We start from the raw sequence: 18,635 nt of genomic DNA on the forward strand, positions 1-18,635 counted from the left end.
CACTATATATTTGAAAGGATTTACATAAGCACCCCGAGGAGTTGGAGATGGCCTACCATTTCCAATTAATGCAGCAGAGCAGTTAATTACATAAGAGGGCAATTCAGCAATATTTTTTGTCATTATTTGTATTTTTGTTTTGTGTGCTTGTTTTGGTGGTGGTTAGAAAGAGGAAGGGCAAGTTTATGTCTTATGAATCTTCAAAGCACAGAGAGAAAATAAAAATTCCAGAATCAAGAATAAAATGATGTAATCCCTTTTAAGTATTATTTTAATATTAAAGTTTTAAAAAATTATTATAATTCTACTCACTTTTACTAACCTATTAGGACAAAGTATATGAAAGATTCAAGGAACAAATTTTACTCGGAAAACTTTCAGATCAAACTCATAGTTAGAATTATGTGTTTAGATGCTATTCAACATATAAACACGTAGGAAAAACCTTATGATGCTATAGCATCTTTATGATGCTATGGAGTCTAGATTGTTCTGACCATTCATCACAGACAACGACAGTGGTGATGCTATTCAATTTTGGCAAAAACAGAATGCAAAACTGCAAATTTCCTTGAAAGTTTTTTTCAAATGCTGTCCGGGTTTTCCACAAAGGAAAGCCTTCAGGGAATCAACCACATCCAGTTCTTATTTTTTCTCTCCTCTCTTTGCAAACTGTGAGGTGTAATAAAGTTCCAAGACCTCTCTGAGGTGATAACCTCTCCAAGGGCATGCCTCCTATCCCAGGCATTGACACCTAATGGCACATGGCACTGTGAACTCAGCACTTGAGGTGCACGCAGAGCCCCTGGAGTATGGCCTAAAATGTCTTTACTCCATATTATGTTGATCAGGTAACTCTGATGGGTAAAATCACAGCTGGAATAGTAATGTTTAGAGGTGCCTCCAAATCAGCCCGCGGTTATAGTAGAAAATGAAATGTGAAGACTTTGAACAAAGTTGTACAGAATTATTTCAATGCCAAATTGTACTTAATCAGGATATATAAGTCTGTAATTCGGAGGAAATGCGACTAGAGGTAATCACACAGAGATCTGTGAAAAACCTTCATTAAGAAAAGCGCTGTGACTGAGGACCAGGTTGCTAAGCGACTAAACTCCTGCCAGCATCCTCTGGTGGAAGACCACTTGGGCAGCCTAGCAACAGCCTCAGGCCCCGCCCACCCTCAATCCCCTTTGCCAGAGGCCCCAGGTGCTTTTCTGTGTGTGGAGGAGAGGCAGCATTTTCTGTGATTCTCTTATATTTGTAAAATCTGGCCAAACATTGTTGAGGAGGACGTTGAAAGTGGTTTAAAACACTAAATCACACGTTTCTGATTCTAACAGGATAGTCTAAGGAAATAAAATAAAAGATGGCATTGTAAAGCATGTCACTTTTCAGACTTGAAATCCATTCTTGCATTTCCCTAGTATGTGAGAATTTGCAGTAATTCCATATGAAGGTCTAAAGGGGTCCTGGGCATGATGGACTTGTTAATGTCTCAAACAATGTAGGCATCCCATGACAGCCATCCATGTGTGTAGAAACACACACACACACACACACACACACACAGAGTCATAGGACAAAACCACGGTGTCCTGACATCTTAGGCAGCTGGCTCTGATATGGACCATTTAGAGGCAAAAGGGAATCAATGAAGAGGATTTTTCTCTAAAATAGCAAAGTAACATCTTTAAATTGAATGACTACCACCAAATACCCTTAAGTCATAGCGTAGACCAACTACAGAAAAGTAATGCTGAAGGACTTACGGAGATGGTAACATGGTATGTGTCAAGGAAGAAGGAAACGGTGTAGAAATGATCAGATAGGTAATCCTGAGTCGGCCTAAATGTGAGGAGGCTTGTGAGTTTCATACCTGGATAGTTCTTAGCCATAGGTGACTGTGGCCATGTGCCCAGTGATGGACAGACTCCGGGGACTCGTGATAGTCCACACAGAGCTACTCCTACCCAGTGCTGAGGTGGAAGAAGTCTTGGGCGTAGCATCTCTTTAATGCAGACCTTTATCCCTATATGTAGACAGACACCATCCCAATGTCCTCTGACCCACACTGGCTCATGATAGAGAGGAGTCTATCCCAATTGTTTCAGAACAGCAGCGAAAGAGCTGCTAAGCCTTAGTGCCACCCCGGGCTGCTTTTTCTGTTATAGGTAGTGACAAGGACACAAGCAGGCTTCAGGCAGCCAGCACACACCTTACATTTGCAAATGTTAGGTCCAATGGGGATTCTTTTGGGGTTTGGTAAATAAACATTCTGCTTCTGTAAAGAGAGCAATAACTTCTGGGTCTGTTATAATCCTGAACACTCTCACTAACACAAGTTTTTTGAATTGATAATCCCTAATTAAGATAGAAGATGGATAAGAATAGGGTTGGTACAGAATTAAAGAGCACTTTTGAGTTTTTCTTCTTTTGGAATCCCATCAATACTCTTAGAGCATGCCTATAGCAATTTTGCAGTGCAATGCTCAGTAAAAAGGCAGAAAACATAAATGAAAAGATGCATGATCAAACATGGAAAGAATTCTCACCTCCCCAAAAAACACTGTGCATAACTTGATGCTCAAAGATGGTACATTAGAAAAATGTGTTTACTGTAGTACAAGACCGTAGGTTTCCACATGAATGTACATCCTTAAAATATGAGAAAGCAATACACCAAGTGTAATCAGGGAAGGGCTCTCCTGGCAATCAGGAGTTCTGTCCAGTAAGAGGCCACAGGGATGGACCCCTGCACCATTACGGGAAGTCATGTGGAGATCAGATTTAAGGAGGCTGTTGCAGGATTTATTATTGAATAAAGATATCAAGCCAGGTATCCCCTGTCATTATTTGTGTAATGGTGACGATTACCTATTTTTAAAAATGATTGATTTTGAAAGAATCCAAGCAGCATAAAATTTCAAAATGCATTGTAGACTTTCTCCACGTTGCTCTGCCCACGAGTGGGCGGCGTCTTAGGTTTGGGATTTTAATTCAGTTCTCTAGCTATTCCCTGGGCCACCAGGGTTCCTTCTCTCACAATAAGATGAGAGTAATGATGATATTTTGCCTGTAAAAACAATTCCAGAAGCATTCTTACTTTGCCTGAGAAAACAATTCCAGAAGCATTCTTACTTTGTAAACCAAGTGACGCACTATAAAACTCTAGCAGAGGCAAACGGACACACCTGTGAGAATTGTCCAGGCTGACGTCTTCCTGGTTTCCACATGATTATACATGATTATACGAAAGGGAAAGGGCCATGGAAATCCATATCTGTAATGATTGATGCCATTCCACCAAGTCACACCATCGTATTACGAGCACTAATAGATACTGAGGGCAGCTCCAGGCACGGTGTAATGACTTTACAGCCCAACATATTTAATCTTCACAATAACATTGTAAAGTGTGTTCTGCTATTGTTACCACTTTGCAGATTAAAAAGTGACAGGGATTAGAAAGTTAATTAGTTTGCCCAACATTACATAATGGGCAACTGGTAGACCTGGGACTTCAGCCAGGCTACTGAGCTCTCAGAGCCTTCATTTGACTCACTACAAGATCTGACCTCCTTTTAATTTAGCCATTGGAAGCCCTACTGTCAACATGCCGTCTTCATTCTGGCCCCAGGCTAACTTCTCCCAACTGTTGGCTCAGAGGGACATTCTCATACATAGTCAGTGAGAATGTGCATTGGAACGTCTTTTCTCGGAAACTGTTGGGCAATATGTATCAGAAGCCTTAAGGATGTATATATGATTTGACCAAGACATTCCACTTCTAGAAATTTGTCCTATGAAGAATTTTGGACAAAGTCCAAGATTTATATTTAAGGTTGTTTATGGAGGCATTTTGTTAAATGAAAAGATTCTGAATATTTAGCAATAAAGTTGTCGATTATAAATTATGATATTGAAATAAATGCAAACCATTAAAATAATGATTGAAGTTTACTGACATGAAGGTCTGCTGAAAGCAAATTAATACAAAAGGAAAAGGATTGTGTGTTTGTAGTCATGTGGCATATGGCACAGCCTCCATTCCCAAATTTACCTCGCAGACTAAAATGGCTGTTGTAGCTCTAACCTTGACATATATATTCCAGAGAGCAAGAAGGAGAAATATAAGAGAAAAGGGTTTCTGCTTAACTCTTATAGGCCATATGTTGTTAAATGGTCAAGATCAACTTCCAAAAATAGACAAGAAATAAACTTTTTTTTTTCCCTCTAGAGGCTTAGTGTACCCATGAAAATTCTGACATTGGAAAACAGGGATAACAGAGAGGGACAGTTGGTAGCTCTCACCACATTCCCACCAAGGACTGGAGTCTCTAAGAATTCCTGGCTTCTGCTAACTAACCCAAGTTCTCTCAAAAATCTTCTGTTGAACATGTTTTCATTTTTTTTTTTTTACTTTTTATTTCATACAAAGGAATGACCTTGACAGAACTCTTGTACTAACAGTTAAATTGACTCATTTGATTTTGGTCTGCTGGAAAAATAATTTAACAAAGAAATTAGTCTTTGACTGATCAAAGCAAATATAAGCCCCAGGGAGGCTTTGTAGTATGATAAGACAGTATGGAATGTGTCCTCCAAGCAGAGGGCTCTTAGCCAGTGACTGACAAGTGGGCTTTGTCTTTGGTCCTTAAAAGGAGAATCCCAGGATTCTAACAGGAACTTTAAAAGGCATCTTAACAGGTTCGCTTTCCTCCCATGTAGTATTCTCAGAAGGAGCCCACTCGGGAAGGATGTGCTTGATTCTACCCCCAAGAACAGCTTTTAAAATGCATCTAAAAGGGAAAGTGAGCACTGTAAATGGACAGCGGAGATAAACAATCTGCAGTGGCATCTCTAGTCAAAGAGGCTGTGTGTAAAAATGGACCTTGATTTTGTCCTTTAAAAACTACATGTACAGCCTGTGAATTTGGGCTTCACTTCTTATACAGAGGACGAGTGTAGTTTCTGCAAATGATCTGTGGTCCCTGCTGCGAGGAGTTTGAAATTATGATGATAAATCTTAGGTAATGTCCCTTGCATCATCTCATACAGATTTCCATCAACAATTACCCCTTTCAACACAAGGTCAGACTAACAGGAAGACATAAATAAGGGTGGCAAAGGAAACTGTGTGTGTACCAAACAGTGACCTCAGGCAGGAATGAAACAGTGAATGTTTAGACTTAAGTTTCTTTTAGGAAAATAAAACTTTGCAATTACACCCTGTCCTGTTACCAGCCCTCCTCCTGCCACACAGGCCTAGGGAACTGGGGATACAGTTTGTCAGTGGGAAAATATTTACAAGTGGGGAATGTCTCCCAGCTGGGTGTAATATTAATGGATAAGTAATGGTTGAGATAGTGGCATATGCAGTAAGATATTCAGTCAAGTGAGTGAATTTCAGAATTTAGTAGGTGTGAGTAGCCGGAATTTCAATCACTTACATCTTCTAAGCCAAAGACATTATGTATGCCATTCATAAATATGCACCTGAAGTTTCTAGTGAGCAAATTAGTTATGGCTTAGTTAAAATATTTGCACAAAGTCAACCAAATGACAAGCTAGTTTGATACCATTAAAATGATCCCAGTCTCTTTCCCTATGCTACATGCATGCTTCTGATATGATCTACCATGAGAATATCTTTAATTATCCCAGTAAGAAATGTCCACTAAAGATAAAATCTACCACCTATGGTAAAAAGCATGACATTACACATCATGCTTTAGAATTCTAGCTTGCATTTTCTTCAATGAATAGTCATCAATAGAATGGGGATAAAATATTTATCAAAGCATTTCTCACGTGAAGAATAGTATTTGAGCAATTAGACACAATGCCTAGGTGAGGTAGAAATGGCCTGAAAAGTAACACATGTTCAATAAAAGGAAGCGATTATCTTGCTCTTGTTATTATCATTATTCACCTAAGTCTTCAGCTTTAAAATGAACATAATTGAAGTGAATCATTTTCTAAATATAAACCTATAAGAACACACATTTCCGATGACATAAACTGTGCAGAAAGTGGGAGACAGAGTTCTTAGTGTTCCATGTTAAGTGTCTCTGACTCACCTCCCTCTTTGTCTTGAAGATGTTCCATGAAGATGCTGCTGGTGGTTGGCAGCTGGTAGCTGTGGATGTCAACAAGCCCCAGGGACGTGCCCCAGCCTGCCTTCAGGTACAGTACAATGCCATTAAAAAAAAAAATCACTCAGTGAAGACGTTTGACTTTTTATACAAAGAAATCCAAGCTCTATATTTGCCCAGATTTATGGCCTAGTAGTGGGGGACAGTGCTTCACTCCACCCTGTATTCCCAGGACCTGACATCTTCTAGATACACAGGAGGCATTTGTGAGTTTGACTTTCTTAGATTCCACCTATAAGTAAGCTCATGTAGTATTGGTCTTCCTGTGGCTCGTTTCACTTAGCACAGTGTCCTCTAGGTTCATCCACACTGTTGAAAATGACAAAATTTCCTTCTTTTCCATGGCTGAATGATGTTCCATGTGGTGTATATACCACATCTTTTTTATCCTTTATGAAATACATAATAAATCATTGTAAATTATAGTCACCCTACTGCATTCTAGAATGCTAGAAGTTCTTTTCTGCTATCTAATTATATATTTCCAACTCATGATACAACCACCATTTATACCTCTTTACTACTATCCTTCCTACCCTCTAATGAACACTATTCTACTCTTTACTTCTATGCAGTCTACATTTTTTAGCTTTCACATATGAAAGAAATAATATGCTACTATTCTTCTGTGCCTTACTTATTTCACTTAACATTATGTCCTGCAGTTCCATCCACATTACCATAAATGACAGGATTTCATTTTTTTGTGACTGAGTAATATTCCATTCTGTATCTTGGCTATTGTGAATATTGCTGCTGTAAACAGGGGAGTACCAGTATTTCTGATATGTGGGTTTCATTCCCTTTACATAGAAATGCTGTGGTGGGATGACAGAATCAGGCAGCAGTTCCATTTTTAATATTCTGTGGAATCTTCTCCATGTTTTCTGCAATGTCTGTATCAATTTATGTTCCCACCAGTAGTGTACAAGTGTCCCCTTTTCTCCACATTGTCACCAACATATATCTTTTGTAATTTTTGACAATCATCATTCTAACAAGCATGAGATGTGTGTCATTTGGTTTTAATCTGCATTCCCTGGTAGTAGTAATGGTCAGCACCTATTCATATACCTGTTGGCTGTTCATATGTCTTCTTTGGATAAATGTCTTCAGAGGTTCTTTACTCATTTTAAAAGCAGGTTATCTGTATTTTTGCTCTTTCATGGTTCCTTAGATATTTTGGATTTTATTCCCTTTACAGCCCAAGATTTGAAAATATTGTCTTCTATTCTGTACCTTACCTTCCCATTTTGCTGTTGGTTATTATTTTCTATCGGTTAAAAGTATGAAGGTGAAAGGGGAATGATTGTACATGTATATTGATAATATTGTCACTATTTTGTGATATCCTTTTGTCCTGTTTTTGATGGTGACAACATTGCTAATATACAACTACTGCAATTACATCCACTACTATTCCTACTAATATTCATAACAATAATAACAATGATAGCAGTAGCTGCTTTCTTAAAAAGCACTTTCGCTAACATCCTTCATTAATCCATCCTCTGGTATTTACTGAACTCCAGGATGCGCTAGACACCAAGACAGGCCTGAACCAGACAAGCACTATCCCTACCCTCATGGAGCTTACAGTGTGCTTGAGGGTGGGTGGAAAAAAGCATGTTGGACTGGCAATTACAAGAGCAATGCGGTTTTTGAAAAATGTAACACTAGACATTATGGGACTGTATAGTTTGGAAACCTCTGTTTTCATCTTAGAGGTCAAGTAAAGTCCTTATGAGGTAGTAATGTTTAAACAAAGACCAAGAGAATGAAGAAGGAAGTGACTAACAAGGAGGTTCACTACAACCCTGTGATGCAGAAAGAGTGGCATGCATATCTCATTTCCAAAGAAGGAAGTGAGTATTCAGAGGACCGAGGCAAGTCTCTTGAAGTTATACCTCCATCAAATGGAGAAGGCCAGACTAGCTGGATTTTCTGGTTCCTGGTCCCTTGTTTTATTCAAAAGAAGAAACATGAATATCACAGGTTTGTGATAGAAATAAACTATCAGAGCTACTTCAAGTACCAAATCAGAGTCACAGGGGACCCAAAATCTACTCAATGCTTGTGAATTGATACCTTGAGGTTGCAATCCAGAACTAGAAGGCAAGTCAGCCTCCGTGTCAGGATGATTTGAAAATGGAAAGGGACAGATAGTGATGGAAACACAGAGCAAGATCACAGTGAAAGGAACGTGGGCACCATGGTTCAGATGTTGGGCTTGTGTGGAGCTTCAGCCTCGGACAGACTGTACATGGGGCATGCTGTGAACAGAGCAACATATTGATGAGTTTTCTGAATGTGAGTCCCAGGGTTAGAAATAGGGAGGAAGTCAGGTGATGCAGTAGGAAGGAAGATCCTTCATATCTTTGGTCCGAAAGCAGGCTTTACAGAGGAACCCATGCTCAGGAAGAGTGTGGATGATAAATGAGATGGCCAGGGATGGGGGTCTGTTTTGGTAGGCAGGAACTGAGAATAGAGAGCACATTTCCAAGCCTGAACCAAAATTAATAATTAGTTAATAAATAAGTAAATGAAAAGAACTCAGTAAGCAATATATTTAAGAGAAAATGGTTGTGAAATGCTTGCTGGCTTCTACTAATGATGGCTGTCATAAAAAATAGCAGGAAATGTGGGATGCATTGGACAAAATCGTGCATGTATAAATTTACTACAGTGAATTCCACCTTTGGTTATATCTATAAAGCATAAGTTAAAAATCAATCAATAAATGAGTGGAAGGTAGACCAGTAGAATAGGGGATGGAGAGTAGGGAGAAGGAAGAGGAGACGGAAATGCAGAGTTGTGCTGGGTACTGAAATGGAGTAACTTAAATCCCATGCATGTGTGGTTATGTCAAAATGAACCCAGCTATTACCTACAACTCTAATGCACCAAAATAAGGGAAAAAATACAGAAAATCTTTCATCTGAAGCATCCACTCACTGTTGTGGGCTCTAGTAACAGCTCACCCCTAAGGACAAACAGTGGCACATGCTTCTTCTTTTTATCTTTAAAGCAAGCGAAATGTGACAATGTTCTCATTATTAAACGTTAACTCTAGAAAACCTAAACAGAAAGAGCTGCCCTTCCGACCTGTCCTCTCACCTTCCTCCCTGGGGGTCAAAGGTGAGTCCCTTCTTCCCAGCTGCGCGCGCAGCTGCTCCAACATTCACACAGGCTGCGCGGTTCTCCCTCAGGGGAGAGGTCGTCCTCCCACGGGGTCTCCTCTTGCCCAACACCTTTTCACACTCAGCTCAAGGTCATCTCTGTCCTCCCCAAACAGGTCAGGGACCTGGCTTACTTGTCTCCATTTCATCCTGTACTTGTCTTTGGTGCTTCTATTTTTTAAAAACACAAATTAATGGTTTAACTAAATATTTAATGTCTGTGTGTCCGACCAGGGGAAACTCCATGACAGTAGAGGATGTACCCTCCAAGGTCATTGCCAGCACTGTGCCCTACACGTGGCATCTATCCCCCTGGGTTCATCAGTCAGGAGAAGGACCTGCTAGAGCAGTGACGCGCCTTGTCTGACTTCTCGCGAGCTCTTGGCTTCTTTAAAGTGCCTGTTGGACTTCTCGCGAGAAGTTGCTCTTCTCCCACCCACCTTTGGCCTTGGCTAGAAGTCGAATGGATTGTGTCAATAGCGACCCTTGCAACAAAAAGCTTTTGTTTCCCTGTGCAAGTCACTGCGGTCCAATAGGGGCACTCGGGAGTTTGTTCCTGGGAAGTCTCTAGGTCGCATGGCTTTGGGTAACTTTGGAGAGTTTGCCAGCAGGTTCCTTCTAAAACGTGGGGCAAGAGCCCTGATAGGACCTTTGGCCTGGCTTCTCTTCAGAGTCTGTCCTCTTCAGCATGTGACATGAATAGGCCTGTGCTTGGAAATGTGGGCTTAGGAACAACACAGCTGAAAGGAACCCAAACCCATCATCTTAATAAAAAACAAGACAAACAAACAAAAAAGTTTATTAGAATTCATTCAAACAGCTACAATTAAATCGAGTTGGTAATTTTGTAGCTGTTGAAATATATTAGAAAAATGAATCAACAATATCTGAGAGATGACAGACTTCCTCTTTGACTCTCAAGAATTTTTGCTTTTGTCTTTAGAGCGAAATTTTTAAAAACTGACCCGAAGTATCATAAACAGTATTTTACATGAAAATCTACATATTGTATTCTTCTTATCAAGCAGAAAGATCTGGTAAAACAGGGCTCTCATTTTCACCCACCAGCATTTGCTAGAACTGGGTGGTGGCTGCCACATTTACCTAGCATAGCATCTCCATATGATTATAATTATGCCCATAATTTCCCAACTCTCCATATTTTGTCCAGAGACTATAACTGAATGCTTTGTCATACAGATGTCTTCACAGTTAAAATATATATAGATATAGATATAGATAGATATAAATAGATAAATATAGATTTTTTTCTTGCTTTCCATGACTATGACTCTATGGGAGAAAAATAAATAAATTCATAAATACATAAGGGTTTAGAAGCATGCAGAAATGCATGAGAAGAGGGTGTTTCAAGAGCACCCTGTGTTTACAGAACACAGTAAGAAATGATCCTGATCCTTTGTAGAGGCAAGAGCTGTCTTGTTTGGTACATCACTTGGGGCCTGCTTTTCTCACAATATTACCTGATGGATTCCAGGGGGACATTTATTTGTGTGGCCTATGAAATAAGTTATAACAATATGACTTTCGATCACACTGAAAGATGGTTTTATAAAAAAATCATTCAAAATAACCTTTTTGAATTTTATGTTTTGAAAGTTTCAAATTTTTAAATTCATAGCTCAGTATAAATGAAGACTGGCTCAAATTCCCCTGGAAGATAAAAGACATTTAAAAAAAATCATCCCCCTCTTCTTTCAGTATAAATTGCTCTGGATTCACTTTTTTTCGTTGGTATTATATTTTTCATTTTCTTTTCAGCTTTCTCTGTCCTTGTGAGAGAAAGTTTATTGGTTTGAACATCTGTCTGCCCCACCAACTATGAGTAATTAGGTAATTTGATAAAATAAGATGAATTGATGTGGCTTAATTTTCCCCACACCCTGCTAAATTAAATACATGGTATAATTAATGTTTCTGTGATGTTGGATGTTTTATGCATAATAGTTTTTTCCTCTCTCTCTCTTTTACTCTTTTTCTCTTTTAGGAATTGATCAATAAATCTATTAGAATTTTATATATTCCAGTGAGCAGTGATTAGGATATTCAAATGAATTAGAGCATGTAGTAAATCTTCTACAGAATAATAGGCTCTATAGAGCCATTTGAGGATGAAAAAAAAAATAGGCACTTCTCATCTTTAATTTTAAACTATACAAATCCATTCTGTGTTCCTAGACACAAAATATGATTATAATTATGTCCATAATTGTAATTATAGTGGACTCATGCAGGCCTGCTAGGAAAGGATTCAATTTGGTACCCTTAGAGTGGTCTTTTCTATTTTTATAGTAAGTGAAAATATGTGTACTCATAAGCTTAACTGCAAAATCCCCAATATTGCCCTCCTTGGCAATATTGTTGGCCTTGCCAGACTGTGTGGTGAACTCTCTAATGCCATTTGTTGAAAATTTTTGTCCAGTAAACTTAATATCAATTATGTTCATTTTGCTAGAACATTGCTCATGTCTGTCCAATATTAGTGGAATTCATGCCATGTTTAACAAGGCTAAGTTTAATGGTACACTTAGTCATGATAAACATGTGCAATCCCTAATAAACTCTGTGGGCCCTGGACACTCCCTGCCCTTCATCCTGCCTGGATGTCTTTCTGCTTCTGTCTCCATGGCCCTGTGCATTGCTGATCTGCTCAACGCCTATAACCTCCCCTTCCTGTCTCTGGTTCAAGCTACAGGAAATGATGGTTGGTAGTGAGAAGGAAAAGCATTGTTTTGTGGATGAGCTGCACCCCATGACTGAGTTTCTCCTCCTTTGTATGCTATGACTGCCCCAAACACACATTTCCTGACATGACTTCCTTTGGCCACCTCTTTCTCCCCAGTTACAGACATCCTTCTCCTCTTCCTCTCAAGTGATACCCAGGACAGCATTTTCTTTGAGGGAGAAGAAATTATGCTATTTCAGCCTCTTAGGAGAACTGGGGACAAACATATTTCAGCTCTGCTACTTATTATTGGTATGACCTTGGACATATTTATGCAAAATAAGGAGAAAAATACCTCCTTCCTGGGTTTGAGAGGACTGAGTGTGTTTTAGTTAAGAATTGTTTAGTTGTAAGGAGAAGACCTCATGCTTACAAAGAGCATGTCAGCCTCCCAGGTGACACTTTCTGAGACTTTCTCTCCCTCCAGTTGGGCCACCTGATTTCTAATCTCTGTTCCTGTGCATCTGTCTCTAATTTCTCACCCTGAATGTTCAGACTTGACTTTGGTGGCTCTTGTGCATTACCCAAACATGGCTGATTGAGACTGAGTTTGGGGGCCTCTCAGTCAGGGCTCCGATGAGACTCACCAGAAGACTTCCAGAGGAAAAGGGAGACTGGGAGGGAATACAGTGGTTTTACAGAAGGTCAGCAAAGTAGGAAACATTGGTCAAAGTAGCTGGTCATGAGTACTAAACAGAAGCAGCAGGGCCACTGAAACAAAGTGCATTTTCCCCTCAGAACCCTGAGGATTGGTTTCAAGACCCCCATGGTCAGATCTGTGGATGCTGAAATCCCTGACATATAATTGCACAGTATTTGCACATAATATATGTAAACACCCTCCTATATGCTTTAAATCATCTCTTGGTGACCTATACTACCTAACACAATATGAATAGTTGTTTTACCATATTATTTAGGGAATAATGACAAGGAAAAAGTCTCCAGTTGTTCAGTATAGATGCAATATTTGTTTTCATCCATAGTTGGTTGAATCCACAAATGCATAACCTAGATATACAAAGGACCTAGCATATTAGGTGTGCCTACAGCATAAACCCAAAGTAACCTGAAGCCTCCCTTCTTAATCCTCCGTGAAAACCTTGCCCCATCTCTGTCTGGAGCCATGACTTCACTGTCCTCATCAGCATCATGGAGTGACTGAAGAGGGACATTCCTCTGTGATAACAGGAAGTACTGAGATGACCTCAGAAGTTGTAACTCAGGCCTAGTTTTCTCTACCAAAAATTTGCATCTTATTAAGGGCTAACTAGGCTATTACTGCCTAATCTAAATCACAGACCACCCATACAACAGTTTCTTTAGGGCACTATAAAATAGTTTCCATTACTTAGAAACGAACACTTTGTAAATCGATGCTATTTCACAATATATTAATTCATTTCCTTGCATTAATGAATGTGTATGTGATCACACACACACACACACACACACACACACAATGTTGGAAAGGAAATAAGTAAAGTAGAAGAAGGGAACCAGGGATAAGGAGGAGGGGAAGGATAGGCAAGGTATGGGCAATGAAATTGACCAAGTTATATGTTTATATGAACATCACAATGAATCTCACTATTATATGTAATTATAATGTAACAATAAAAGCTTAACTGCCTGTAATCCCAGTGGCTCAGGAGGCTGAGGCAGGAGGATCGAGAGTTCAAAGCCAGCCTCAGCAACAACAACGTGCTAAGCAACTCAGTGAGACCCTGTCTCTAAATAAAATACAAAATAGGGCTGAGGATGTGGATCAGTGGTTGAGTGCCCCTGAGTTCAATCTCTAGTACTCCCCCACCCAAATAAATAAATAAATAAAAGCTTAACTAAAATATATATTATAAAATAATATAGAAACTCAGGTGTGAAAAACATATGCATCTATTAGAAATAATAATTGCTATCATTTATTGACCACTCACTGTGAGTAGCACATTGTTTTGTAGGTTTTATTATGTTATTTAGTGCACACAATAACACCATGACTATAGGTACTAGTGTGATTTCTGTTTTACAGATGAGGAAATGGAGACCCAGAGAACAAAATTAGCCTGATGAAGATCACGCAGCTGGTTAGGGACTAGGAGTTTCATCTCAGGCGGTCTATCTTTTTAACCACTTCATTTTTAACCTTGTATATTATTCTACTATAAAAATATATGATCAGTAGCTGGATGTGGTGGCACATGTCTGTAATCCCAGCAACTTGGAAGGCTAAGAGAAGAAGATGACATGTTAGAGGCCAGCCTCAGAAGCTTAGGGAGACACTTTAATTAAAAAGTAAAAAGGACTGGGTTCATCCCAATACTAGAGTATTTTAATATTTCCCATTGTTTTACATCCTTGTCCTTGTTATCAGACATACAGAAGTTTAACTTGATGACATGAAATGGTATCTCACAATGTTAAATTTCTGTCTCTCTGATTATAGCCTATAAGTGTTAGGCATTTTTTCATGTATTTATAGACCACTTATGAATTTTTGTAGCTACACAAGCATTCTATAGATTGCTTATTTATGTCATTTGCCCACTTACCTGCTAAATATTCTAAATGACTTTTTTTTGAAATTCTGTATGTGTCTAAGGGATATATTGCTTCTATCTAATTAAGAAGACATTACAATGTCATATATAATACAAATACAAAACATTCATGGTCGACATGCGAATGCATAATTTGCACCTCCAGCGTCTACTTCTTTTGTGTAGTAATACCAAAACATTTAGAAAGTTCCTTGAATGTGTGCCTGGGCGTGCATCTCAGAAAACTGCAAAGTTCTAATTGACTCTTAGCGTGGACCCAGCCAGTTATGTAGCTATTTAAATGCTGCTTTTGTATAAGCAGGCTCTGTGTGAAGGGGTCACTCTAATGCATGATAAATAGAACTCAATTAAACGGGAACCTCATTCCTCAGCTGCTGCTGTGACAAGCCATTTTCCCCCTGCCTCTCAGGTGGGAGTTTTCATCTCTTGACAATTTGACAGATGTGGCTGCACACTTGGAGCCATCTTCCAACACAGGCTCAGTGGTGTATTATCATAAAGAAAGTCTGACAAGAAAATGAAAGTATTCGTGAGACCCGCAAGCTCCTGCGCAATTCTCCCCGCCACCTCCCATTGCGCACCTCCCCGTAAAGAACAGAGGTAGCAGGCTCTTACTGTAAGTAGGTCAAATTGTGGCAAAATTATTACTGTGGCGTTTTAATGCTTTCTGAGGAAATTTCCATTGAAGCTGAAGATGGGGAAGAGGTGGGCTGTGTATTTCAAGGGATGAAGTGACATCCTGGGCGCTTCTTAAAACGTCTGTCTTCTTAATGAACCTTCCCACGAACTGGCAGATCGTTTCAAGAATTGATGGAGCCCACGAGAATTTTAGGCTCTTTCCAAAAGCTGATTTCTATACTCACCATCTAGGGTGAGAAGAAAGCGTGGGGGGAGAGCTCAGGGGACAATGCGCTTCATCTCTCACAGCCTCGGTTTTCTCACTTGAAAAATAGGGATGATGGTGTACTCCAGGTGGTGTGAGTATTGGAACCCGTGCACAGAAAATGCCCGGCCCAGGGCGGGAAGAGGCGGGCCTCTCTGTCTGCAGATAGCTTGCTATCAAGGCTCCTTCCGTCCTGTTCCCCTGCCCCGGGCCTTCAGCTCCTGTGCAGAAAGTGAGGTCTCACACAGGTCCCCAGTCCCAGCCCTGCTTTCTTTTCTGCATGGTAGAGTGTATTTTTTTTCCTTTTTTTTTTTTTGCCCCCAAATTTATTTAGTTATTTAAATTGAAGGACAAAGTAGCATGTGTTTATCACGTACAGCATATTGCCCGGAAGCACAGGTACTCGGTGGAATGGGCGTGGCCTCGCATATGCAGCTCATTTATGGTGAGGACACTGGAGTCCACTCTTCCTCCAAAAGGCAGTGCGTCCTCTTTAACTGCAGTCACCCCACCGCTCAGTGACACCCTGAACTTACTCCTCCGATCCAGCAGTAATTTTGTATCTTTTGACTAACATCTAAGTGTCCAGCAGGCGCCTGTCCCCCCATTATCACAGGCACATCACCCCTGTGGCAGCAGAACTTAGCACCCCTCTCCGCCCTGCCCCTGAGCATGAGAAACCAGATGTTCCCTGCATTTCCAGAAGTTTGCAAACCAATGTAAAGCCTCTGTCTCTGTCCTCTCCCAATCCCATCTGTCTGCAATTCTGTCATGAATTCAGTCCTCCAGATTTCTTTTTTTTTTTTTTAAATCATCTTCCCCATTCCATCCTAATGGCCCTATCCTCAAAATCAGGTCCAAGAAAAATCTCTCAACATTGTGGCCTCTGGTCTTTGATTCTATTTGGTCACTTTCTTCTCTGTTGGCTCCATTATCCCTTTCACACTATTGGCACTTGGCAAATCCTTTTTGGATTGCATGTGATTCAACACGTACATGGCAGACACGGACCCTCCCCCTCCCCTAGTGCAGGTGCCACACGACTGCCCCCATAAACACACATGCACAGTTTTCAATAGAACATAAAGCAGTTGGCTTGGAGGAAAAGTCCGGGTGGAGTAATACTGGTGTGTTTTAATTTCCCTGTTCCACTACCCTTTTTCTAAATAGGGGGAACATGGCAGAAAAATATTGAAGAACTAATGGTTTGATTTTTATTATTATTATTCATGTCTAGCAAAATAATCAAGGTCAACACTTCATTATTCAAAAGCCAAGATTTCAGCATTTTCATTCCTTCTTCTTTTTTTTTTTCCAAATGCCAGTAATGAAGTCATGTGGGGACACTGAGTTTTAATCCTTAAATTATAGTTGAGCTAATTGAAAGGTTTTATACAGGACTTCATTTACTTCTCCTTTCTTCCTCTAATCCATAATGTGTGGCTTTAAAGTATGAGGAAACGAGAGAGATTAAGCAGTGTTCTGTATGATGGTTTGAATTTTGAATATCCATTATGGCATTGTAGACTGGAAAATGCATGTTGTCCTAAATTGAAGCTTTCAGAAAATTCACCATGGTTTAAATCAATTCAAACAGATGATTTTATTGGGCAGGTAATAGGAAAAGTTTCATTTTAAATATTCCTTACTTCTGCTAATGTATCCAGATCTCGGCAGTCTTAATGACAGTCTTTCTGTGCCTAGAGATGGCTTTTGTGTGCTTTGAGTGCTCAGTGAGGCATCAGATCTCTGTGAGTGCTGGGGCTTTGTGGGTCCTGATGAGTCTGAAGAGGAGAGTCTGAAGAGGATTAGAAAAGAGTTTCTCAGTACCCCCCGCAGAGGAGACCACTGCTTCACAGAGGTGCCAGAGGAGCTGGGGCAGCTAGAAGGTTAACAACCAAGTGATGTGGGTTGTGACCACTGAGCCACATCCCCACCCCCACCCCCATTTAATTTTTGTTTAATTTTAATTTGAGAATGGCTCTTGCTAAGTTGCTTAGGGCCTTGCTAAGTTGCCAAGGTTAACTTTGAACTTGCAATCCTCCTGCCTCAGCCTCCCAGGATACTGGGATTACAGGCATGCACCATCATGCCCGGCTAAGCAGATAACTAATTTTTGCTCATGAATTTGTGGATTGACTGAATGAACAGCTCCGCCAATCTGAGCCTGTCTCAGCTGATCATAGCCAAACTTGCACAGGCATGGTCAGCTACTCAGTCAGCTCACATCTCTGCTTCTGGGCTTTGCTGGATGTCTAAATGGGTGAAAAGGATGCTGGGGTCCATGATCGCCATGCGTTAGGTGAGGCCACTCTATCAGTGGGATAGCTCAGGTTCCCAGCAGCAGCAAGAGATAAGTTCTAACGCAGGAGTAGTTTCCGAGTCTCTGCTTACTCCTCTTCACTGTTGTTTCACTCACCAAATAAATCACATGACTGAGTTCATGTGACTCTGTCCTTGTGGAGGACAGAGCCAAGGTGTGGATACAGGTAGGTAGGTTCAACGGGAGGCCACCAGGCTCTTCTGCACAGACTAAAAGAGTCTTGAAAATCACTGGCTGAGAATAATAATCAGCCAGCCTAGCAGTACTTCCCTTCCACTGGGCGTGGACTTCTTCTATTTTGTGTGGTAGGGTCGGGAGCTGGTAATGGAAGTATATTCAGAGTACTAAATATTTGTCAATTTGTAACTTAATATCTAGCCTCTGACAGAGTCGAGGGAAAGCTACACTCACGTTGGCCAAGACTGAAAAGGTGTTATGGAACTCCTCTTTCTTCTCCTTACAATTTGATGTCCAGATGTCAGGGTCTTACACAGCTTTCTCTTCCAAGAAAAAAGAGCAACTCCTTTTAGTGTGTCACAGCTGGGAGGGGGAAGTAGGTATGAGGGACTCCCAGTGCCCTTGTGGGGAGTTACTTGTGGGTCTCTTTCATCCTGCCTCTCCAAGGACAGACAGGTGGGAGTCTCTGAAGATATCCATTGGTCAGTTTTAGTACTGATGCAAACATATTACCTTATAATACAAATTCTTATATTGGGCAGAATGACTTTGTATACTGATTGAAGAAACAATGAATATCCAGATGTCTTCTAAATAAGGATGCACCA

At 40.2% G+C, this 18,635-nt stretch overlaps 1 protein-coding gene across 6 annotated transcripts in view; it reads left to right on the forward strand.

Annotated features, from left to right (window-relative positions):
- Positions 1-18,635, forward strand: part of Nalcn (sodium leak channel, non-selective) — a 301,994-nt gene that overhangs the window by 105,914 nt on the left and 177,445 nt on the right. For all 6 annotated transcript variants that reach the window (XM_058582741.1, XM_046454990.2, XM_058582742.1 and 3 more), the window contains exon 10: positions 6,103-6,189. In XM_058582741.1, the coding sequence (XP_058438724.1) occupies positions 6,103-6,189 (87 nt within the window). The remainder of the gene's footprint in view (positions 1-6,102; positions 6,190-18,635) is intronic.

The sequence above is a fragment of the Marmota monax genome, unplaced genomic scaffold (assembly GCF_021218885.2).
Source record: "Marmota monax isolate L192 unplaced genomic scaffold, Marmota_monax_Labrador192_F-V1.1 WCK01_AAM20220418_F8-fsc00026, whole genome shotgun sequence".
Classification (NCBI taxonomy): Eukaryota; Metazoa; Chordata; class Mammalia; order Rodentia; family Sciuridae; genus Marmota; species Marmota monax.